General features: G+C 42.5%; 1 protein-coding gene across 1 annotated transcript in view; it reads right to left on the bottom strand.

Moving 5' to 3' along the window:
• Window positions 1-506: 506 nt before the first annotated feature.
• The window catches only part of TNFRSF19 (TNF receptor superfamily member 19), a 77,271-nt gene continuing 51,793 nt past the window's right edge, over window positions 507-25,984 (bottom strand). The window contains exons 6-10 of the mRNA XM_066582259.1: window positions 11,268-11,429; window positions 8,025-8,150; window positions 6,691-6,784; window positions 4,595-4,937; window positions 507-2,954 (exon numbers count right to left, since the gene is read on the bottom strand). Of these exons, the coding sequence (XP_066438356.1) occupies window positions 2,946-2,954; window positions 4,595-4,937; window positions 6,691-6,784; window positions 8,025-8,150; window positions 11,268-11,429 (734 nt within the window). The 3' untranslated portion in view covers window positions 507-2,945. The remainder of the gene's footprint in view (window positions 2,955-4,594; window positions 4,938-6,690; window positions 6,785-8,024; window positions 8,151-11,267; window positions 11,430-25,984) is intronic.

Genomic DNA, 25,984 nt, shown 5'->3' with positions numbered 1-25,984 from the left:
TGCATGACGTAATTGCGCATATAAAATACGTGTATGTGAATGAACCCACTGCAATAAATGGGTTCTATTCACTGCATATTGCGCACCCAAATTTTGCAAGCACAAATATGCCTGTGTGAATCTGACCTAAGTCCAGTTTCTTACCTTGTATTCCGAGCACCTGTCATACAGACATGGTCCCGAGCTCAGAGTATCATGGATCCCAATGATGCTCTAAGTTTGGGTCAGTAGAGTCGCTGTTGGGCAGAGACATAAATGCACCTGTAATATGCTTGTATGAAACTAGCAGTACAGCTGGGGGGACAGACTTATGACAGACATGCATGAGCCCCATGCATAGGGGCTCATGCATGGGTCCTATTCTAACTGATAGAAGCCATTTATGAGACTCTTACAGTGTTCCTCCACAGATAGTTTACCAATTCTGTCGCTGCAATTCCTTTCTCCTGCCTGATCTGATTCTAAGTCCCAAGCTCATGTTTTCACTCACAGCCATCAGAAACACACAAAGTGCAACATTTTATATTTTCTTAACAATGTATTTACAGAATGAGATATAAAAAAAGGCAAAAAATGTTCAGATTTACAAATCAGCAAATATCTGGAGGTTTCCATGAACCCATCGTGAATTCACACTTTACAGCAATTTACATTACTTGCTGGGCCTCATACAGTGGTTTTCTTGTCCACAGAAAGCAGAGCTTCCGCTTACCAGCATTGGAAAAGTGAAAGCAAACTTCTGATTCTTTGCTATGGACATCAATGCCACTAGTTCTCCGAGGCCGTGTTAATACATAAAGTCCGTAGTATACAAAAAGCAGGTCAGACTATACACATATATACAGAAACACCCGGCATGGGATTATTCTTGTCTTTACAAGGGATTTCCTTCATTGTTCTGCTGGAAGTAAGACACCTGTATTTGATTGGATTTACTTGGGAAGATTTATTTAGTAAATCTGATGCAAAGGAAAAATGGAGTAACTGTAAAAGAAACGTGATTATGCCTTTTACACATAGTATAAACCCTTCCTGTTCAGAACATGTCAGCACCTCCATCTAATCTGCAGCAACTACACGAAGCTTCCTGTCCGTATGGGCTGATATACCTGCTGAACGATCTGAACACATAACAGAAGCTATGCTAAAACAAACTGCTGTAGTTCTGAAGGTCAAAGGAGGTCCAATGTGCTACCAGATGGGGGTCTCTAATAAAGTAGCCATTCAGTGTATAATTCCTCATCTCAAAGTAATATGCAGGCAGACTAGGTAGACCATGTGGTCTCATTCTCCTGTGTCTACATCCACTGGATAAAGTCAGCACTTTGCACTACTTGTGTCACTCCCGTCATCCCTTCTAGATTGTAAACCCTTATGGACAGGGCTCCTTCTCCATTTGTATCATTATTTGGTGATGTTCATTTGTCATTTTGGTTTTTTTTTCACTGCTTTAAGATAAAGTGTTGAGGAATAAAGATTCCTAGTAGTATTATTATTCTGATTATCAGAAACATTCATTGCTGGTCTCCTACAAGGCCCAAATCATCGGCCTTCTGGGATCAGGCAGAAATACTGGACCATGTGCTACCTGCTTCAGCGGATAACCACTGAGGAGACACAAATTTCATAAACAATCATCTACTAATTAAAATAACGATGTTCTACCAAATATTGTAAGTAAAAGGATGTTTTCTTAAAAAAAACTATAATAGGACTATAAAAAAAAATAAAAACATGACCTATCATACAATATATCACTTCATATAAAAATCTACATACATTATATAAATGGTGCTTAAAGAGAAGCTGTCATTGGACAGAATCACTGGTGCTGGATGTATAGCTCTTAGGTAACGGCCCCGCTGAATCGATTTTTTTTCCCCCCCCTATATTCACTTTCCTTCACCCAAACATCTTCTTCTTTGGTTTGGCTCCCAATGTGTCAAGTGGGCAGTCCCCACTGCTCATTCTCAATGGGTGATGTAGGACTGTCAATCAAGTCTAATGTCACCCATTGAGAGAGAATATTGGGGACTGCCCACTTGACACATTGAAGGCGCTTGAAGCTGGGCCTAAGAAGAGCCTATCTGAGTGAAGGGAGTTGAGTATGGAAAAAAAACAGGGATAGCCTCAGCGGGGCCGCAGCTGCCGAGCCATACATCCAGCCCCGCTGATTCTATCCACTGACAGCTCCGCTTTAATGACAATACATATGATGGTGTCTCAGAAATATAACCATTTCGATATGTGTTCCTCTGCATAAAGGGATTGGATAAGGGTCCAACATGAGTGCATTACATCTAGAAAAGGTCAAATGTATAATAGATTACCATGGCTCCACCCGGCAAGATGTACCGGGTAACAAATGTAACAGCTTTGGATGGCAGTTGACGTATTGATCAGATTGGAAAGAGTTGTAATGTGCCGACCTCATACAATACTCATTTAATTGCACTGTGCAAACCCCATAAAAAATAATGGGAACTGTGCTTTAAATATTTTTGCAGTCCGATGAAGATGAACTATATAGTTCAATGAAGGTCATCACATAAATAATTTAAAAAAAAATCACATTTACATTCGGCTTCACAATGCACTTCAGTCCTGCTCTGGACTTCTCCAGTCAGCTTGCTCCAGTAGTTACTTTTGTGTAAGTTTCCTAGCATTTCTCCATGTATATCCCAGTACATACACATCCTCAGGTCCATATTGATACCTTAAAATGTCTTAAGGATGAACAACTGGCCACACATCAAGCTGATTCGAAGAAAATGTGGAGACGTATTCTATAAAGAACCTTGTGGCACATATATCTCCAGGTGGAGGACCAAGACGTCAATCTCCACATGGGTGTTCTAGATGTAGATCTCCAAGTAGATCTCCAGATGATGGTTGGCTGATCTAGAACTAGGCCTCTGGATGATGGATATTGAAGTAGATCTCACTCAGCATTCCTGAAAATTAATGACATGATATAAATGACTCTGTATAGAGTAAAAGTAAGTACAAAAGTATCTATATACCAAACATCAAAGGGGAACAGTCACACCAAGCAGCAAGGGCTTATTCATGCAGGTAAGCCCGTATATTGTATACAAAATTGGATGCAAAAGGCATCAGGCGGCACACAGATGCTGGGTGCGCTGTCTGATATCAATGATCTCCTAACATCTCATGGGCAGAATAGGACATGACACAATTGTTTTACATGCAAACCTTGGTCCATAGTTTGTACATGGCTCGTACGGGTGAAGCACATGGTTGTAAGGGCTTTCCCCTGTGACAGTGAGCAGCTAAAAAAAAACTGTTTGCAAATCCAGCCTAAATTGCCTCATGGTTCTTTGCCATGAAGCTAATGTTATCTGCACAAGGAGCTTGGAGACTTTTTCACAGGTCAACGATTGGGCAGAAAAATTTGCTTCGTCTATCACTGTCCTGCATAAAAGGGCCAGCGGGTTTGCTTGTTTGTTGGCTGATCTGGTCCTTTATGCAATCATTACAATGCTCTCTCCTTGATGGCACATCTCCACATGTAGACGGCAAGATATGCCGCTGACCAATATATTCAGTATGGGGTAGAAAGCTCATAGCAATAATTGTTTATACCCACTACAGATAATATGCCCATAAAGACAAAAGGAATGAGTACTGACCGAAATGCTGATTTGTCTGTCATCTTTCGTTATCTGCCTATGTAGAGCCCCCCTAATCCTTTCCAATCAAGTGTCGGCCCTCGTCAGAAATTAGGATTTCCCTACGTAGCTTTTATGTCAGACGAGGGTCGACACGTTTCTAATAATATGCAGAACAGCGCTCCGAAGTCGGAGGCTGTACTGTATATGTATGTAACAGTATATAGGATGGCGCTATGATGTTGGAGGCTGTTCTGCATATATATGTTACGCTGTCCTGTATGCTGCAATACACATATGCAGAACAGCCTCCGACATAGGAGCACTGTCCTGTATACTGTAGCATACACATGCAGAATAGCCTCCGACATCGGAGCGCTGTCCTGCATAGTGTTAGAAACGTGCTAGCCTTCCGCCAACATCGGACCTATGCAGAGAAATCTTAATGTCGGACGAGGTGCAACACTGGATTTAGAAAGTGTTCAGTAAAAAAAATATATTGCTAATAAAATCATTGTGACAGATCATTTTCATGTCTTTCTGTTGAGTACTTGATAGAAATCCACAATGCACTTTCCCACCCAAATAAATAAAAACTGGGGAGCGTGCAGATGTCAGCTAAATTGGATTGGAAAGGGTTAAGGCCAATTTCAGACAACTTGATCCATGTTTTGCAGACCATAATGTAAATCTAAGTATCTATTCACATGGCTGTGAATTTTGTCCGTTTTCGCCTGCGTATTTGCATTCACTGGCAAAGTTTTCTATTGGACAGTTACGGAGCTGTATTTGCCCTATAGAAAATAAAACCAATGACAGCACATAGCGATCAAAAACTAATGAGTTACAGCTGTAATGTGATCTGTAACATGTTCATATTACGGATCTGTATTACACACGTGTGACAATATGATCGACTGAAACAGGTGTAAGACTGGATGACATTGATGAAGCCACTTCACCTGATTCTCCGCTTGGACACATGAAGGGTGCTCTTCCTCAGGCTGGCTTCCTTCAGCTCCTTGACACGCATCCAGCTCTGATAAATGAAGATGTTTTGAAGCCTTCGTCTCGGCACTGATACTCTGCACGCTATTTGTGTGTAAAATACTTGGCTGCTCTGTATCTCTGTTCAAAGTGTCTGCATCTCCTCCTATTAGCTCCGGATGTGGCTCGCAGACAGGAGTGCTAGCGCTGCCAGGAGGTGTTTGCATAAGAGGCCAAGTTTCTGCAAGCTCTCTGCAGGCCGAGTGTGAAGTGGGTCCAAAATATGCTGGAATCATGTCCGCCGCAGAGTCCACGTTCCTGAAAAAGCAGCAGTTATTAGAAATGTCCCTAAGTGCTTCTAAATATTAGCTTGCACAAATCTGTCGCCTACGCAGTCACATAGAGCCCACACAGAGCTCATCAATTAAATAGGAATTAGGAGCATCCGCTCCTCGGTGATGGCTCATAGCTCCAGAGTGGGCAGGATGTATTCTTATTTATTCTGGTTCAGCCAAAAATAATCCTGCCTCCCTGCGTCTAGGTGACGGACACAGCGAGTTAAAACAGTCTATCAAGTGACAAAGAATGTCAGGAAATAATCTGGTCAAGTCCTTGAGCTAGGAAACCATGTAAAGTCTTCGAGCGGTACCAAAGCGGCTTGAGCATTTTTTTAGAAACAGTTATAGCCCCATCCTGGAAAAAATAACCCCTTCCCACCCCATGACATACGTATATGTCATCATCAGGAGGGGGCTAGAGCAAAATGGCATACATTTACAGGATACAAATGGCACAGGCTCAGGAGCTGAGGCCTCCCCATCAGCAACAGGTAGGTAAAGGTAAAGTCCCCGATGCAAGCGCCGAGTCATGACTGACTCCTCGGGTGACGTCACAACATGACCTTTTCTTGGCAGACTGTTTTTGTGGGGTGATTTGCCACTGCCTTCCCGAGTCATCTTTTACCCCCAGCAAGCTGGGTACGGACCTCAGAAGTATGGAAGGCTGAGTCAACCTTGAGCCAGCTACCCAACCCAAGCGGGGATTGAACCCGCAACCATCAGGTCATGAGTGAGAGCGTAGGACTACATTTCTGCTGCCTTAAAACTCTGCTGGTTCAGAGAACTTTAGTTCCGACCATTAATCTCATGCTAAGATGAATGTTGACTATGTAAACAGTTAACAGAGAAAGGGCGCTCTCTCTGTGATGTCATTGGCCATATAATTACGGAGGGCCAATGCAACTAGAGGCCTAATAATGGCCTTTGGTTCTGCCCTGGTTGGTGTTGTTAGAAAAAGAGGTAATACACTGTAGTAATAAAGTCTTGCAGTATATTATCTGAGTGATCATAGCATTGCAGGTTCAAATCCCCTACAGGGACATAGAAAAAATAAATATTCAAAGAAAAAATGAATGAAAAATAAGTTGCTTTTTTGTTTTGCCAAAAATGTTTGGTATTGCGCCATCCATAACGACCAGGACAATAAACCGAACAAACCTTTTAACCCACACGGCAAACACTATAAAAATAAAGCAAAAGGGAAAAAAAGAAATCAAAAAAGTTATGTGTATCCCAAAATTATACCATTAAAAACTACCGCTCGTCACACAAAAAAACAAGCTCTCACACAGCTTCATTGATGTAAGAAAAGTCATTGGTTTTTTGAATGCAGTGATGCCAAAAACAAAATTATTTTTTCAAAAACAGGGATTTTATTGCACAAAGGTTGAGGAACCTTAAAAATATATTATTTTGGTATCGACGTAATCTTACCGACCCGCAGAAAAAAGTTGTCATTTATACTACATAGTAAATGCTATAGAAAAAACTATGCCAGAACTAATGTGTTTGTAACCCCCCCCCCAAAAAAAAAGTTATAAAAGTTATATGATACATTACATGTACTTCAAAATGGTACCAATAAAATCTACACAATGAACGAGTCATCATACAACTATGTTGATGGAAAACTTTAAAAGTTTTGGCTTTCGAAAAATGGAGATGAAAATCCACAAAAATCTGGATTAAGTATGAATACATAAGGGTCTTATTTGTAAGGTAAACCCACTTACCCCTCGTACAGCGTGCTATGTGATGGGAATATACAACCATGTTCGATGCTGTATGTCTCCTCACAGCACAGTGATGGAATCAAGTGAACAGGGCCTAAGGGGGAAAAAACGCAATATCTAAGGATGATTACTGAAGCCACTTCTAATGTCTCCATATTGGAGAATTCAGTACATCATAGATTTATAGACTAGGGCTAACCCATAAGTTTCCACCAGTAACTTCACACACTGGACAGACATGAATTGCGCCATGTTCAGAACGTTTGCATTATTAGAGGGTTATCCATAATTATTAATAAAAAAGGATCTACTTATTTTGCAGAAACAGCACCTCCCTTGTCCACCATGTTTGCCACTGCTGTTAGGCTCCTTTTAAGCTGGTTTATAACTAGTTATTTTATATCCATTGAAGTAAGCCTCTGTTCACACTGGCAATGGGATGGTAAAGCATTTATTATATCAGTCTTGGATCCTGTAAAAATTGTACCCAATAGGTCACATGTGCAAAACTGAAGGCCTTCGGGTCGGATCCGGCCCACCACATCATATTATGTGTCCGTGAGGTCCAGAAGCAGAAGAGCTGCTTTTAGATAGTAGGCTCCTGAGTTGTTCCGGGAAGACCCTCTAGTGCACCATGGACTTGTTTGGAGCCTGCTGCTGGCTTCCAGGATTGTGGCTGCTATCTTGGTTCTACACTGCGACGTTGGGTGCAATGCAGACTAAGCGAATGTGCCTGTTACTTCAGCTACCAGAGCCTTTGCTGTGCAATCCCCTGTCTGCTTCTCCTGCTAAGCCTATCCTGCAATACAGCATTGCTTGCCGGGGCTCAGACTATGAGTCGGCTTGTACATCCTGGTTGGTGCTCACTACCATCCTGCAAAGGACAGTCTGTTCCATCCTGTCTGTTCATATCTGTGAGCTTGCTGCACAGATCAAAGAGGACATTGTGTTATACTGCTGCTGCGTAACTCAGTGAGTAAGGGTTCTGTCTTAAGAAATTTTGGGGGTATCTTTCACCAAGTTCTGCTAACTCCCATAATTTTTTCTTTTCTCTGGCTGCCTGGCAGTTTAGAGACAAGTGTGTGTGTGTTGGGGGACTTGTGCCCCAATTTTTCTTGACTAGAACAATGCTCTGGTTCATCTTTTCTCCCCTCTCCTTCCTTTTAATATATCCTTAAAAATACAGTCTTAAAATTACAAAAGGCCCTTTGAAGGCAACCATAATGCTGATATGTGGCCCTCGGTGAAAATGAGTTTGACACTCCTGTCCTGTAGGTGATTGAGCAGACCTGAATGTCAGTATCTGAACCACAGCAAGTGAACTTATTACTTACCACAGGCCTGTGGCGGCTCTTGCTGGCAGCGACAATATGTTCTATGTGGGAGCTCGGTGACTTGTGGTCTGTCAAAGCACAAAAGTTCTGACCCAGTGTACTGCACTTCTTGAGATCGGCTAGACCCTGTATAAGAGAGAGGAACATGAGAAACACAATGAAACCCAATGTGCAGCTGGGATTATGTTATGTCTTTCTTTATATATTTCTATATACATGTACTAGTAAATAGTAAAGAAAGGAAGGGAGGCAAAGGAGAACAGGAAGGAGGTAACAGAGGCAAGGAAGGAGGAAAAGGAGAAATGATGGAAGGGAAGTAAGTAAGGGATAGAGGGAGTAGTAATTCTGCATCGTCGGAATACCAGTAACCTGAAACAGACCGTTGATACGCAACTTCTCCCTGAACCCCACTCAATAGACTGGTTGTTAAGCATTGTGTTTCTAGGAACCAGAATGTCAGACACTGATATGGGCAGTATATCGCTGAATTGTACTGTCCTGACAGCACAGAAGACTTAGGCTGGGCTCACACAGGGCGGATTTGCTGCCGAATTTTGCTACAGCAAATCTGCCTGCGGCCTCTAATCCTGGGATTAGCCAGCCCTGTGGACGAAATTTGTCAAAAATCTCATCCACACAGGACGAACAATCTGTCATGGCAAAGCTGGCTCTGCGTCGCGAATTCCCAGGATGCAGCATGTCATTTCTTTTCTATTTTTCGTTGTAGCCTCGCTCCTCTCTATGGGAAAGTCGGCCGCAAGGGAAATGCCTGCGGTGAAGCCGCTCCAAAACCCGCGGCTAAGTGTCGCGGGTTTTGAAGCTGCACTTATTCCGTGGAAGTCTCGCAGTTTTTTGCTGCGGCAACACCAACAGATTTCTGCGGTGAAGTCGTCCCGAGGGAACCCAGCATAACAGTAGTTTGGTAGAAGTCACATATTCATTACATCAGACTAAACAGATTTTTCTAAAAATATATTTAGATGTAAAAACACTAAGATTTACATCACTATTAATAGTAACATAGTATGTAGAGCTGAAAATAACACATATCCATCCATCTACTTCAGTCTATTATCTTCCAATGTTGATCCAGAGGAATGTAACCCCCACCAATGAGATAGAAGCCAAATTTCCTTGTCTCAGGGGAAAAAAAATTTTGGCAATCAGAATAATCCCTGGATCACGGACCCTTCTGAAGTAATCAGTGACTATAACATGCAATACTGTTACACTCAAGAAAGGTGTCCAGGCCCCTCTTACACTCTTTAAGTGAGTTCACCATCACCATGTTATCAGGCAGAGAGTTCCATAGTCTCACTGCTCTTACAGTAAAGAACCCCCTTCTATGTTGGTGTAGAAACCTCCTTTCTCTAGACACAATAGATAGTTGGAGTGATCTCTGTATTGTCCCCTGATATATTTATGACATTGAAACACAGCCAGCCTAGGATTTGTGCTTGAGAAAGAAGCGACATTGGCTCCGAAATGTGTTGCCTTGTATTGTATGTAAATAAATATTCACTTAATTCAAACACTAAGAATTTGCCGCCGTCTTATGACTATCTTCTGTTGACTACACAGGAAGTTCTTCTCAGATAATTCTTTCTACGTCACTAGATATTTTGGTGTTTTTGGTGTCTATTGGGTACCCTGAGCGCAGGGGTCTTGCTTGTCTTTGATATTTGCTTGTCTGATATATTTATACGTAATTATTAAGTCGCTGCTCAACCATCTTTTTTCTAAACTAAATAACCCCAATTTTGATAACCTCTCTGGTTATTGTAGTCCGCCCATTGCATTCAACAACTTAGTTGTCCGTCTTTGAAACCACACAAGCTCTGTATTCTTTGTGTGGTCAGACTAGTGACTAGTAAAGAGGAAGAACCTTGTTCTCTTCATGTGCCCCTAGATCTCTTTTGATGTTCCCATGATCCTATTGGCCTTGGCAGCAGCTGCCTGACACTGGTTGCTCCAGTTAAGCTTACAGTTAACTAAAATCCCCAAAAACTTTTGCATGTCAGTGTTAAGGCACCTTTACACAGGGCAATTATTGCCTGAATTATTGCTGGAAACTGCGAATTTGGGCGGTAGATGCCCTGTATAAAAGTCGCCACTGAAAGGGCACTAAACAACAAATTGCTCATTTGTTGGAGCGACCAGAAGAGATCTCTGTCCACTGCACCTCCATTCACAGAATGACTATCACTCCTGAGTAAAAGCACAGGAGCGACAGTCGCTGGGACAGCTGTCGAACGCTAATGCACCCGACAGTTATCTGGTGCAAAAAGGGACTTTTACGCACTGATTTCCCATTTAGCGTGTAATGGTGACATGTATTTCCCTGCCCATGTGCATAACCTTACATTAATCAGTGTTAAACCTCATCCGCCTAACTTATCAAGATCCATTTGCAACCACCTTCTCTTGTGTTAATTACTTAGTTTTGTATCATCTGCAAACATTGATACTTTGCTATACAATCCTTCTACCAGTCATTAATAAATACATTAAAAAGAATAGGGCCCAATACTGCCCCCTGTGGTACTCCACTAGTAACGGTGACCTAATCAGAGTATGTGCCATTTATAACCACCCTCTGCTTTCCATCACTGAGACAGTTACTTACCCACTTACACACATTCTCGCCCAGACCAAGCATTCTCATGGTATATACCAACCTTTGAAGGAGGTCCAGCACATCAGGAATCACATGGAGAAGCTTTATTATGCAAGACAGTAGGGGTAAAAACTATACGGAGGTCACCTAGCTTCTTTGTGTGATTCCTGATCTTCCCTGAAGTGCATGAATCTAAAGAGCCGGCCTGTTTCCATGCACTGAAATCATATAGCAGTGTTCATGCTGGTGAGCTGACGCCCTGCTACTTCTTTTATGCGGCCCAATGCCAAACGCTTTAGACAAGATCCTATGACTCTCCCAGTCCAGTCTAGAACATACCTCTTCGTAGAAGCTGACCAAGAATCTAGAGGTATTATTTCATTTGCCTTATTTGCATATTACCCAGAGGAGCATGAATGGCCTTTTGAGTCTCCTCACTCACCGTCTAGGTGCTCTCCCTAAGGAGAAAAGATAGCGTTTCTAACTTATCCCACTGAAACATTGTGAGTGAAGAATTATGAGGAATATAATAGTTTATTTTTTGTGCATAGCAGTTCTAGTCAACAATGTAAATCTTGTGTATATTGATAACAGAGAGGTCTGTGGCTCTGTGTATATATACTTACAGTTTGGCTTCTTTTCCATATATTGCCTCTTGCAGTAGATAACGGAGAGGATCATCAGAGCCAAGAGCACGGTGGACAAGGCACTACATATGACGGCAGCCAGGGCAGTATCCCGGGGACTTGATGCTGTAGCTGTAATCTTCACAAGGTTTACTTTGCTGCCTGAAAGAAATTAGAAATAGTTGTAGATTCTGTCTCTAGAGATATAGTGAATCTGTCAGAAAGATGCTGGCCACGCCCCCTTCTGGATAACTCCGAATATGCAGGATTCCTGTGTATTGACTGCATATATTTACTGGCCCATTCACTTTAACGACCTAGCCGTCTGGTGCGAAATAGGCACTAAACTAGGACATACTACTTTTTTTCACGCAACTAACTAGTGCATGAAGTAGTATGCATATGTGAATGTACCCGCTGAAACCAATGGCTGTCACTGAGGCTGTAGCAGCCTAACTTTATAATGACTTATAATTCCCTGACTCGACGCTAAAAAACAAAATTTTATTAATAAATATCTAAAAACAGGGATGTAAGCACCCATCCATGGGCAAACCAACACAAACAAAAGGCTTATTGTTGATGACACCACCCCCCCATTACTATGCAACAATCAAGCCTATATTTTCTGATTAGTGAAGAGGGATCAATAATGACTCTTCAGTCCAATAGTTATTGTGGTAGGTTCAGCCTTAGTGACAATGCAGTCTACAAGTATTGCCCAATTGACCACTAACACTTATGGTCCGACACGTTGGTGTCATCAACAATAACCCTTTTGTTTGTGTTGGTTTGCCCATGGATGGGTGCTTACATCCCTGTTTTTAGATATTTATTAATTAAAATTTTGTTTTTTTAGCGCCTAGCTAGTGAATCATTGAAATCAATGGGTTCTGTTCACTGCACGTAATATGCTACACAAATATGTTCATGTAAATAAGCCTTAAAACTGATGCAAATTTCTTAATAAATTTCTCCCAGTCTCAACATGTAATGATACTACAAACAATTATGTCACTTTTAACGTTGTGTTCACTTATTGAAGTCATATTGAGTTTTTTTTTGCAACACTACTTTATTGCTTTAAAGGACCAGGCTGTTTTGTACCTTAATGACCAGACACTTTTTAGGGATTTTACCCATGTGGTGGTTTTACTGCCCTATTTTTTTTCCTTTAGCTACCAAAATAATTTTTGATGTGTTTTTGTCCCATGACTGATAGGGCTATTTTTTTAAATCTTTTTCACTGCCTTTTTTTCTGCTTTTTAGTTTTATTGGGGGTAAAAAAGTTGGATATTCATGCTTAAATAAGGTTTTATTCTGTAATTTTTTTTAACTTATCTATGCAATTCTGTTTTTTACTATCTATGTCCCCCATGACGTCATATAAGACCTCTGGGGGACATTCACATGTTTTTTTATTTGATACTATCCCACTGTAGCTGTGGCATCCATAAGAGTTCCACTTACAGGGAGAAACATCCCCTGTAGTGACAATAATCACTGGCAGAGCTGATCAGGGTCTACTATGACCTCAGCTCTGCTGTAGCAGGGAATCCCGGCGGTCCTGTGACCTCCGGGCTCGCGTAGTGGAAGAAGCACTTCTCCCCTGCTGCATTGTCTTACAATGGCCTGCAGTTCTCCCATACCCCGAGACCAGATGACAGGCGTGGCGGAGGAGTAGGTGCTCTTCTTTCCCCGAAATGCACCTACCAGGTCATCCCCCCTGTACCCTCACTCACTTTTCCATCATTTGAGGTACATATGCTACGGCTTTTCCGCCCGCTGTCCATGCGAGTAGCAGTTATCTATCGCCCCCCAGGCGCTCCTCGCCTGTTTTTGGACCACTTTGCTGCCTGGCTCCCCCACTTCCTATCCTGTGAAATTCCAACCCTCATCTTAGGTGATTTTAACATCCCCACTAATGACCCTATGTCCCCTTCTGCCTCTAAGCTTCTTTCGCTCACCTCCTCCCTTGGTCTCTCTCAACTCACAGCCTCTCCCACTCACAGGGATGGCAACACTCTTGATCTGGTCTTCTTCCGTCTCTGCTCTGTTTCCAACTTCACTAACTCCCCTCTCCCACTCTCGGATCATAACTTCCTCTCTTTCTCTGTCACGCTCCCTACCATCTCTCCAGACCCACCTACCTACAGTACCTACAGGAACCTTAAGGCCATTCACACCCAGGACTTTGCTGAATCCCTACAGTCCTCTCTGTCCCCCATCTCTCTCCTCTCCTGCCCCAACCTGGCTGCCGCTCACTACAACACCGCTCTCAAACATGCCCTGGATGAAGCAGCGCCCCCCAGAACCCGAGCCATTCGATGTAGAACACGGCAACCCTGGCTCACACCTCATACACGCTTCATCCGGCGGTGCTCTAGAAGTGCTGAACGGCTGTGGAGGAAATCGCAAACGGCACCAGACTTCCTCCACTACAAATTCATGCTCAGAACCTACAACCTCGCCCTCCACCATGCCAAACAAGTCTACTTCACCTCTCTAGTCTCCTCATTATCGCACAACCCTAAACGGCTCTTTGATACTTTTCACTCCCTTCTCAGCCCAAAACCGCAGCCCCCAGTGACGGATCTCAGTGCTGAAGAGTTGGCTGCTTACTTCAAAAAGAAAATAGACGACATCCGTCAGGAAATAACTTCCCAATCCCAGACTAGCCCTGACCCTAGTCCTGTCAGCACTGCATCTAGCTCCTGCTCACTGTCTGTACTCAGACCAGCGACAGAGGAAGAAGTCTCCAAATTGCTCTTCTCTGCTCGCCCCACCACCTGCGCTAGCGACCCTCTCCCCTCACACCTCCTCCGTTCCTTCTCCCCAGTGGTCATCTCCCATCTCACCACTATATTCAACCTCTCTCTGACCTCTGGCATCTTTCCCTCTTCTTTCAAACACGCCATCATATCCCCACTGCTAAAGAAACCGACTCTGGACGCGACTGATGCTGCCAACTACAGACCCATCTCAAACCTCCCCTTCATCTCCAAACTACTAGAACGCCTAGTTTACTCCCGCCTTGTAAGCTATTTATCAGAGAACTCTCTCCTAGACCCCCTACAGTCTGGCTTCCGACCTCAACACTCGACAGAAACTGCCCTTACTAGGGTATCCAATGACCTACTGTCAGCCAAATCGAGGGGCGATTACTCCCTACTGATCCTCCTTGACCTTTCTGCAGCGTTTGACACTGTTGACCACAAACTCCTCCTCAGTATGCTACGCTCCATTGGCCTAAAGGACACTGCCCTCTCCTGGTTCTCCTCTTACCTATCTGACCGCTCTTTCAGTGTCTCCTTTGCTGGCTCTACCTCCCCTCCTCTTCCCCTTGCTGTTGGGGTCCCCCAGGGCTCGGTCCTTGGCCCCCTTCTCTTCTCTATCTACACAGCCCCTATTGGACAAACCATCAGGAGTTTTGGCCTCAAATACCACCTGTACGCTGATGACACCCAGCTATACACCTCTGCCCGTGACATCTCTGCACCCTTCCTCCAAAACATCACTAACTGTCTGTCCGCTGTCTCTAACACCATGTCCTCTCTCTACCTAAAACTAAACCTCTCTAAAACTGACTTACTGGTATTTCCACCCTCCACTAACCGACCTCATCCTGACATCTCCATCTCAGTGTGTGGCGCCACCATAACTCCTAGACAACACGCCCGCTGCCTTGGGGTCATATTTGACTCTGATCTCTCTTTTGCCCCCTACATCCAATCTCTGGCCCGAACATGTCAGCTGCACCTCAAGAACATCGCAAGAATCCGCTCTTTTCTCACTGTGGAGACGTTAAAAACGCTTATTGTCGCCCTCATCCACTCCCGGCTCGATTATTGCAACTCGTTGCTGATCGGCCTCCCCTGTACCAGACTCTACCCTCTCCAGTCCATCCTGAATGCAGCAGCCAGGCTCATATTCCTGTCCAGCCGCTACTCGGACGCCTCTGTCCTGTGCCGGTCACTGCACTGGCTGCCCGTTAAATACAGAATTCAATTCAAACTCGCTACCTTCATCCACAAAGCCCTCCACAGTACAGCGCCACCCTATATCGCCTCCCTCATCTCAATCCATCAACCAGCCCGGGCTCTCCGCTCTGCTAATGAAACCAGACTGAGCGCCCCTTTAATTCGAACTTCTCATTCCCGCCTCCAAGACTTCTCCAGAGCAGCACCGGTCCTCTGGAACGCACTACCAAAGGCTACCCGAGCAATCCAGGACTCGCAGAACTTCAGGCGTGCTCTAAAAACGCACCTCTTCAGGGAGGCATACCGCATTCCCTAAACAAACCTCTCTGTACTCCGCCTGATAACATGCTCCCTGACCTACTGACTGCAATCCCTGCTAGCCATCATAAACCGCTCCTGCAGTCACACCGTTTCTGCCGTCACACGGCTAAATGTCTGACCATTGTCTATGTGTATAGCATCGCTCACTCTCCACCTCGCCATACTGTGCACATCTCCAGCCCCTTTACCCTCTGTATCACCCCATTACTTGGAGTATGTAAGCTCGTTGGAGCAGGACCCTCACCCCTATTGTTTCCATCAACTGATTACTATATGTAACCGTGGTTCTGTAATGTTTGTATTTTGTCTTTCTGTATTCCCCCTGTCTATGTAAGCGCTGCGGAATATGTTGGCGCTATACAAATAAAGATTATTATTATTATTATTATTACTTTAGTACATAGCACTCATTGAGAACTGTGTACTGAAGAAAGGAGGAGGCTGAAAGGGTTAAAACCCACTTCTCCCTCCTCCGTCCTGCTGCTGATTGATTACCAAGCAGGAGGCTTTAATCCCCGCTAAAATTTTACTTATGGCTGGGCTTAAAGCCCGTGACCAAGTGCTGTATACTTATAGTGCTTGGTCCTAAATGGGTTAAAAAAATGTATTGTATGGCCCAAAAGGAGGTTAATGCAGAGCACATGGGGGGCAATGTAGGGCCTTTAGGGAGGAAATGTAGGGGCCACAAAGTGCAACATAGGACCCATACAGGATAATGCAGGGCCCAATATAGGGGTGAAGAAGGGTAAATACAGGTTATCTAGGGCCCATAGGGAGGTAATATAGGGCCCATACAGAACAATGAATGCCTATACAGGTGATGTAAGGCCCATAACAGGATTAGTGTAGGGCCTATACGAGGTACTGTAGTGCCTATACAGCTATTCGTGGGCCTTATAGGGTCCATAAGGGTGATAATGAAGGCTCTAAAAGGGCAAAATTATGGGCCCTACATTATCCCCCTTATAGTTCCTGTAGTGGGTAATGTAGGGCCAATAGGATGCAATGTAGGACTAATACGGAATAAAGTAAGGCACAATGGGGGGTAATGTAGGGCCCATGGGGAGGACAAAATGTAGGGCCCATATGAGGAAATGTAGCACACACAGGGGGGGGGGCAAAAAGAGCCCATAGGAGGTACAAACGTATATAAGTGTGTATACAGAGAATTTGGGCATATACGGGAATAATTGCAGCGGAGGACTATTTGCTAATCATGTGTGATTTCATCTGTTTATCGGAGTGTAAATTTAATTGACTGCGTAAAACATCCAATAATCCAGAACAACTGAATTTCTACGTTTGCCTGATTATTGGAATTTCCTATGTATATCTCCACCACACACACACACACAGTCGTCACCTCAGTCATGTGGTCGTACACACGCAGCCGGCTTAGCTTCCTAACGACACAGAGTTTCTGTTCACCACATAACAAGCAGTGATACAGAGAAAGACACAACCGGGACCATGTGGAATAAACTACATATTTTCAGCTGTGGCCAATATCCAAAGAGCTTATGGTCAAACCACAGTTATCAAAACGTCCTCCGGGAGCCAAGTACCAAAATACTCTGCTGCCCCGCCATAAAGCATCAGACGTCTCCGCGTTCCCATACACATTTCCATTCTTATACTCCAAACCTCTGAAATAGCTGAGTGACCAGAACAAATCCATCTGCGATCCCACGTCAGTAGACGGCGCGCCGCTGGAAGGAGTTTAAGCTATGATATAGCATACGTGAGCTTTGAAGGCGGCCGCAGTCATCAAAGCCAGAAGCAATCATAGAAGAGCAGCCCGACTGTTTCTTTACATAAACTCATTTATCGGACGTTATTGCCGGGCTTCCCACATGATCTCCTAACTTGACTTGGTTCAGCTATAAGCAGGACACAGTTCTTTGCCTCATTTTCTGTACAAGAGGCTTCATAAAGTAATGGAGTCACACTGGAAAGGTAAAGTCCTCGCGCCAAACCTCCTACTATAGACAAGGCAGTATAAATAAAGCATCAGTAGTGCGGTAGGTAAAGGCCCTACAAGAGCAAGACCCTCTGTGCAGGCGTGCAGCCTTACAATACATGTAACTAAACATGTCTTGGGCTTATCAAACAAACTATCACTGGTGACTGCATCATACGTGGAGACTTTGGTGAAATGAGACATCAACGTCTCTCTCCCTCCACCATGCTTTACACTGCAGCTCTGCATTAGCTACATTGTATAAGAACATGCCCACCATAACTAGCAGTCAATTCCTGGAGAGCTGACTGCAATATTAACTAGGAAAGGTTTACTAAACTAACCCACCATTAATCAGGAATTAAGATATATTGACGCTTTAAAGGGAATGTAATCATCTTTTTTTTACTAATTACAACCAAACAGCAAAATGTTTTCCATTTCTCCATTTTCTTTTACTTTTTTTTCCTGGTTGTATTTTTTTTTTTTATTCTAACATGACTATGAGGGGCGACCATCTAGCCTGAGCTGCAGTTAACAGCATTTAGAGATATGCTTTACAGCAGCCTCATGGACCATAGACACAATGAACAGAAGGAAACTCATTGACTTCTATGGGAGAGTGTTGTGGGCATGTTCTGTGACCTGTGCAGAGGTCATTGTGCAGGGAGAGGGGAGGAGGTAAGCTGTGGACATAACCTATTGTGAATGGTGAATCCTGTGTTATCTATATATACTCTAGGTGTCGCCTCTTAGTGCAATCCTGCCTGTGATGATAATGAGATGACTGCTGAAAAGTTTTCTCTACAGAATAGGAAGTGTCAGATGATTATTAGGTCACTATGAAAAATGCTGGATTTTAGGATTTTTTTAAAATATAGATTGTGACATCGAAAATTTACAAATAGATTCTTAAAAATAATGTTTAACATAAAAGCTTGATTTATGTAAATGAGTCATTTTCTGATGATACTTTCCATTTTACTGTACATTGCATATGGAGTAATCCAACAAAAACCTAGCCAATGCCTCTGGAAGTTTGCTGAAATTCTAGCAACCATTTGCTTTGAATGTATGAAGCAGAACTGTATATGATCAATGTGGCCGGCATAACATAAAGCAATACATGTAAAGAAAAAGAGGATAGAGTCAGCGCACCCATAAGTATTCCTTCAGCCATGTGCATCAGCAAAGAGATATTCATCGCAGGGGGCAATAAGACACCGGTGGGCTCCAACTAGAAAATCACCGCCAGTACTGATAAGTGAGATCCAGCACCCAGGTGGATCTTAAAACCAAATCTTCATACATTAAAACCCATTGACATGAACAGATGCTTACGCCTTTCGAGCTTAGTTGGAAGCACTTTCACTAGAAATACATAAGGGCCCAGGTTGAGATGTGTTTATAGTCTACTGAGTGAGTGGTTGTAATCCTTCGTGTCTTGTAAGCAGAACAGCAAATGTCTTATTTTAAGTTGGCCTCATCTCTCACCATTGTGTCAACAGTCAGATACTGTGCCATCAATCACGGCCAGGATGCCTCTAGTACACGGCAAGGAGACGTTCTAGGAACTGGTTTGGTCGCTTCTGGAGTTTGTTCTGTATCTAAAAGTGTCTTTTAGGAAATGAGACTGCCTATGTACTGCTATATCAGACCATACATTGTTATCGGCTATATCAGGTTATCTCAATGGCCATCAATAGAACAAGGGTTTTTTTCTAGAAACACCTGTCAGCAACTAGTGGGGGTTTAGGTTCACAGAACCTGTGAAGTTTTCTGCCAACTTTATAAGTTATGTCTGGAAATAAATTTCAACTTTGAACCAAAAACTTCAGGTAAAACCAAAAAATAAATCTCACTTTTGCAAACCACAAAATGGTTTTCCTTGTCTGAGATCACCATATGTATTAGACAATAGTTGTCCAAACTTGCTGATTTCAGAGAAACTAGATGACTCTCATGTGTATATGAAGGCCTCACGACTTTTAACCTGACGATGTTGGGGAAAACGAGGATCGGGTGTTCGTATTTTCAACACTCGATCCTAATGTGCACCCAAGAAGGCGCCACCGATACAGTTTGGCTGCGGCTTTCTCCACTGCCTCCATATAAAACACATGAACACTTGACTGAACCGAGTGCTCATGTGTATGTGGGAACTGGGGGAAACAGCTGTTGGTCAAACAAGTGTTTGGCCAACAGTTATTGAATGTGTATGGACACCTTTCCTTCCCTCAGACCTTGACACCGCCCACAGCCTGTATAAACTGGTGTCACATTCTGGGACTTTTCAGGCCTCATGTACATTGCCATATCATGCCTACATACCTACATATAACCCCTGAGCTCTATGAAGCTGTAATACGCCAGCACGGTAGCTTCATTTAACAACCTTATGAAAAAAACAATAGTATGCTCAGTCAGATGAAGCTATACAAAGCTAATACTGTGCCACTTAAGGCAGCACACAGTGGCATAGAGTGCCTAGGCTTCTTAGGCATAGGGCATCTGTGTGCTGCGTACAGGCTCTGCTGGTTACATGGGGCCTTGTGGTTACTTTAAAACATATACAAAAAAAATTCTGGTATGGTCAACTCCACAAAAGTCTTAAAGTATGGGAAATTCCAATGTTAATATGATGCTGCTCCAATGTCAAAAGAATGAAAAAAAAGTGGTGCTGATGCCAATAACCTGGCATTGGGATTACGTTTGATTTCATAGTACTGCAGTTCCTTATCATTGATCCCCTAATATTTCGAGTCTCCGAATTACTCCTTATAGAACCTTTCATTGAATTCCCTCAAGGCCCCCTTACTCCATTACTCAAATGGATCATGCTTTTAAAGGAAACAATCTACATAATAGATATAATAGGGGATTACTCATAGGATAATTCCCTAATATATGGTTTAGGGTGAAGTCAAGGTGGAGCTTAACAATATGATTACATATCCGCTGTAGCACAATATGATGTTGGGTGCAAAAACATTGGCTTAATCAGTAAATCATACACAATGGGTTGGGATTAGAGGCTGTTGATTCTAGATTAGTGATTTATAGTAAGGTCAGAAAAGGATCAATGGTATAACAGGTGTATAGCCTCTAGATAAGGCGTTCCTTTGCACAAATATTGATTCTGGATAAAGCATACTATATTTCCTTCCCAATCATAGTGTGCCATCTATATGATGTAAATAGTGACAAGGCTCATAACCTTGCACTCCATTTGAGTTATTTTATCATGTGGTTAAGATAGAAGAGGTTATCCTAATAGAAGATCAACTGGAAGTTCTACGAAAGGAATAAAGGACATTAATCAGATTACAAGGAATGCATTGAAATAAAGCACTACCATAACCAAACTTTTTCAGTAGAACGCTAGTACCAAACTACTTTATGCACAGGAGATGTAGGAGTGGTATTTACAAATCGGTTAATAGGGAAAGGGTTGGGTGTCATGAAATGCCCATTACTTCCAAAGGGCGCTCATCCATTTTAACATTCTACTGAATATAGCTGTTAATCCCTCACAATCTGCCAGACTTAAATTGGGGCCACCAAACTAAACAGCAAGCAATGCAAGTGTATAATATTAACTTGGCTTTACACAGGACACCTATTGTCTGAATAGTTGTTCGATGGAGTTAATGTAAGCAATAGCTGTTCTATGTAAACACAGCTACCGACCAGAGGATGAGTGAGAATTCATTCACTTCTCATTTGATTTCGCTGGTTGATTAATCATCATCTGGTGTAAAGAATTCCCTAATATATGTCTTTCAACGGTTAGCCAACAACTTTCCAGGAAGGTTTTATGCTTGTTCAGCATGCGCCTCCCACTGAAAGTGGATTGCCTCCTGCCTTTTTTGAACATTTTGCCATCTCATTATCGTTCATGGATTCCTAAAAACACATAAATATGTGCAAGTGATGTGCGACTTAGTCTGCTGGCCTTCGAAAGAGCACTCAATGTTAAGGTTTCTGGCTGGTTGTGGTCCAGCAAGAGCCCGCAACAGCGAGTGTTCACTCAAAGACCACTTGCATATACAACCCCAATTCCAAAAACGTTGGGACACTGTTTAAAATGTAGCAAATGTAAGGAAAAAAAGAATGCAAGGATTTAGAAATCTTATATAATCATATTTTATTCATAATAGAACACATATCAGAAGGTGAAAGGGAGACATTTTTCTAGTTCATTAAAAAAATGAACTCATTTAGAAATTGATGGCAGCAACACATCTGAAAAAAGTTGGGCCAGGACCGTGTCTACCATTGTGTTGCATCCCCTCTTCACTTTACCACAGTCTGTAAAGTGAGAAGACCAATTGCTGGAGTTTTGGAAGAAAAAATGCTGTTTTATCTGATGTAGGATTATAGCTGCTCAACAGTCCTGGATCGTCTTTGTGGGATTTTTCATTTCATAATGCACCAAATGTTCTCTATTGGTGAAAGGTTTGGACTGCAGGCGGTCAGTTCAGCACCCGGACTCTTCTTCTGTGAAGTCCTACTGTTGTGATGGATGCAGTATGTGGTTTAGCATGGTCTTGCTGAAATATGCAAGGCCTTCCCAGAGAGAGACGATGCCTGGATGGGAGCATATGTTGTTCTAAAACTTCTATATAAGGCTCAGCATTCGTAGTGCCTTTCAAGATATGTAAGCTGCCCATGCCATAGGCACTAATGCAACTGCATGCCATCAGAGATGCCAGCTTTTGAACTGTGTGCTGCTAACAAGCTAGTTGGTCCCTTTCCTTTTAGGTCCGCAGGACACAGGGTTTGTGGTTTCCAAAAAGAATTTAACATTTTGACTCATTTGATCCCAGAACAGTATTCCATTTTCCCTCAGTCTATTTTAAATAAGCTTTGGTGTAGAGAAAAAGGTGATCGAGTTTAAACTTGTATTTGTAGATTGCACGGGGAACTGTGCTCACAGACAATGATTTCTGGAAGTATCCCTGAGCCCATGCAGTGATTTGAATTACAGAATCATGCCTGGTTTTCATAGATCTTGGGTAGCTAATATATTGTCCCTTCTGCACATGAATTTTTCCAGATTCTCAGACTCTTTTGATGATACTATGTACTATAGATGGTGGGATATTCAAAGTCTTTGCAATTTTACATTGAGGACCATTTTTCTGAAATTGTTCCACAATTTTTAGATGAAGTTTTTCACAGACTGGTAAACTTCTAACTATCTTTGCCTCTGAGAGACTCTGCCTCTCTAACATGCTCTTTTTATACACAGTCATGTAACTTAGAAGAAAATTGACTCTCCTGCTGTTTTTCATTAGTACCACTTACTTTTCTAGTGTTTTGTTAACCCTGTTCCAACTATCTTGAGATGTGTTGCTACCATCAATTTCGAAATAAATGTTTTAAAATGGAATGGAAAATTGTAAATAATATATAGTTATATAAGATTTCCTTAACATTTTTTTAAACATTTTTTTAACATTTTACACAGTAACCCAACATTTTTGGAATTGGGGTTGTATTTATGTGTGTGCAGTGGACTCTGCAACCAATGAGTATGCATTGGAGTGGGGTCAAAATTTCAAATACACACTCACCAAAGAACCTAATTGGTTTGGTGGGCATTGGATCTCTACTGCTCACAATAGACTAATGTCTCAAGATTGATAACTTGACTCCTACCTTATTCTAATGAAACATTGTGCTGTGTATGGTTAATCTTAAGGAACTGACCTGGCAGAGGTGTAACAGGGATCTGATACTTCAGTGTTAGAAGATTTACATTGTACATTATTGAATGACCTGCTATCTCCCAGCATGTCACCAGATTTTAAGCCAAGTTAGGTATAAAATTTCAAAATCTGGAACTATAGAGTCACCATTACATGCATACAAGTTATTCACCTATAGCAACAACTATGTTTCCCTTAACTGGTGCCAAATATATTAAAAATGGACTATCTACTTTTTAAAAATATCTTTTTTGTTGAAGGGCCACCTAATGATAAGCTGATCAGAAGATGCCCCATTGCTGGGATTCCAACGACTAGCTGTAATCTGCGGAGTAACCTGGCAGCAAATGTTCAATCTGCAGCGCCACCACAGGAGACATGGAGCATTACATGGTGTATATTTAAATCAATGGGATCTTCAAGATCCCAAAAGATCCAGGTCCTCCAGAGAGATGCTCTTTGTAACATGTTCTTCTCCAGCATTCTTATGGTCCTGAACAAGGGACACCCCTCGATTAACAAACAAATGATAAATGGGTTTCCCACTTTAAAGAGTTCTACGTGTCTAAAATCATTGCAGTGACGGATGCATTTCATGTTTTATTAATGGTTGCAATCCGAATTATATGACTTAGAAAAGGAAGTATCTCTGTAAAGTATGTAATAAAAAGTTAAAGCGCACACTGAGCCATCCTCTTCTCCTACATCCTCTCCACAACATCTGTGCAGTAGGATAAGACATAAAATAGCTTTTGTGCTTGAAATGTAAGTTTCCACAAGGATTAGAGGACGAGGCTGCCAGCTGGGAGCAAGAACAAAGATCACAATCGGAAGGGCATAGGCTCAAATTGTTCTGTTCAGTCTCCAAAATATTCTCCAGAGCTCTTTCCCCCCCGAGCTGTCACTGCACAATAACAGCATATCTATAGAGGAGGACCAGCATAAGTAGTCAAAACTCTGGAATTGAGATAAATACTGCAGATCACAAGCATAAATACCATTCATGTAATACAGGAATGCAATGAGGAGTTTTATGACTCATTTGTTGATTGAGATAATCATGGATTACGGGGACTAGAGAAAAGGAGGGAGTTGGGTGAAATCAGTGGTAGAGGATCGTAGTCAGTAATCTAATGTATTAATTCATGGAGGTCTTGGTTGGGACTACAGTAAAGCGTGCACAGACTGTATTTGGGGTTGAAAATTAAAAGGTGCTTCTTAAGAATGTATAAGTATAGAAGATTGCATGAGGTTAAAGAAATAATGTCTGTTTTTTATTGAAAAAGTGCCACTCTTGCCCATGGGCTGTGTCTGGTATTGCAGTGATATTTATTTGATTGGCGCTAAATCAAGACCAGGAGGACCACGGAGCTAAAGTGGGATTGCACCTATAATTAAAAAATCCGCTAGCAACTGGAAAGCCCCTTTAAATAACTGAGTAATGTACTGGAAATAACACTCCTTGGTGAGTGGCTTCAGTCACTGATTTCAATGTCTTTGGCTTAGGGGACTAAGGGTAATTAGTCTCCTCCTTACTGCGATGGAGGGTGGGTGACCCCCGTTCTTGGGATCGGTGGAGGTCTAATCAGTGAGACTCTCACTGATCAGAAAGTTATTCCCTATCCTGTGTATAGGGGATGACTTGTGATCCTGGTACAACCCCTTTAAGCGCCATAATATGGTTCTGAAAATCTTCAAGTTGTATGAAGACGTCTATGGGCCCCCTACTACACCATTGTATGCCTCAGATTTCATGTAAACATTTTTTCTGTTGGAATCTGCATAAATCAATAAGAGAACAAAACAATGGCACGCTCCATTGGCTGCCGTATTATGAGGCAACTCACCCCTAGACGCAATATGTTCCCATACAGCAGCACATAGTGTCTACGCCTCCATAAAATAGAGTCAAAAGGACTCCATATTTTCTGCGCACGTCCGAGCCTGCATTAGGCTCTGGTTTTCTGTTTCTTGCTTTCGTATGGCTCATCGATGGAAATAAAATGGTAGACTCGTCAAAGTACTTGCAGCAGATGCAAATAAGGTCCGAGCAACCCTCTAAGTTTTCACAACTCATAACTGGAAAATGTGCTTCACACAGGCTCACCAGCTCTCGCCCTCCTACCTATGAGCGAGTTATGAATGCTTGGCACACACATTGTTTGGCTTGACATTACATTTATGCCTTTTGTAATTAGATAAATACACACAGCTGAACAGGTCACGGAGGCACAATGAAGCTCTTTAAAACCTTCCCTCTTTCAACAAAGAATACACCAATTGTTTTAGACTCCGAGGGAAGATCAGACATCCAGTGTAATGTGACTCCTCCAACACAAGAGATTGTACCAGCCGAGAAGCTATTCATGTAGAAAGTGGGTACAGGAGACACTCTCATGCACCTCTGATGTGTTGGATGCACAATTGCTCAAGTGGCCGTGTGAGGTTTACTGAAGAACAAAGCCATTTATTTTTACTGCCCGGCAACTTGTGTGGAGGAATGTGGAGACAGACACACTAGTGGTGGGGTTCACTTATCTTCTTTACATCTAGCGGTCTAGTAACGAGAAGCACAGCGTGTTCCAGCCAAAGACAGAGACCCCCCTTCCCATAATGCATGATGGCTAAAGTACTAAATTATAGGAAGTGTTTGGTTAAATTATTGCTGCCATAGGCAGAGGAACCAGCTATTAAAGAACAATCCAACCTTAAAGCAAAACTAACAATGTGGTTATTATGTGA

Source organism: Eleutherodactylus coqui, chromosome 1 (assembly GCF_035609145.1).
Source record: "Eleutherodactylus coqui strain aEleCoq1 chromosome 1, aEleCoq1.hap1, whole genome shotgun sequence".
NCBI classification, from domain to species: Eukaryota; Metazoa; Chordata; class Amphibia; order Anura; family Eleutherodactylidae; genus Eleutherodactylus; species Eleutherodactylus coqui.
This window is presented reverse-complemented; position numbering and strand designations above follow the sequence as displayed.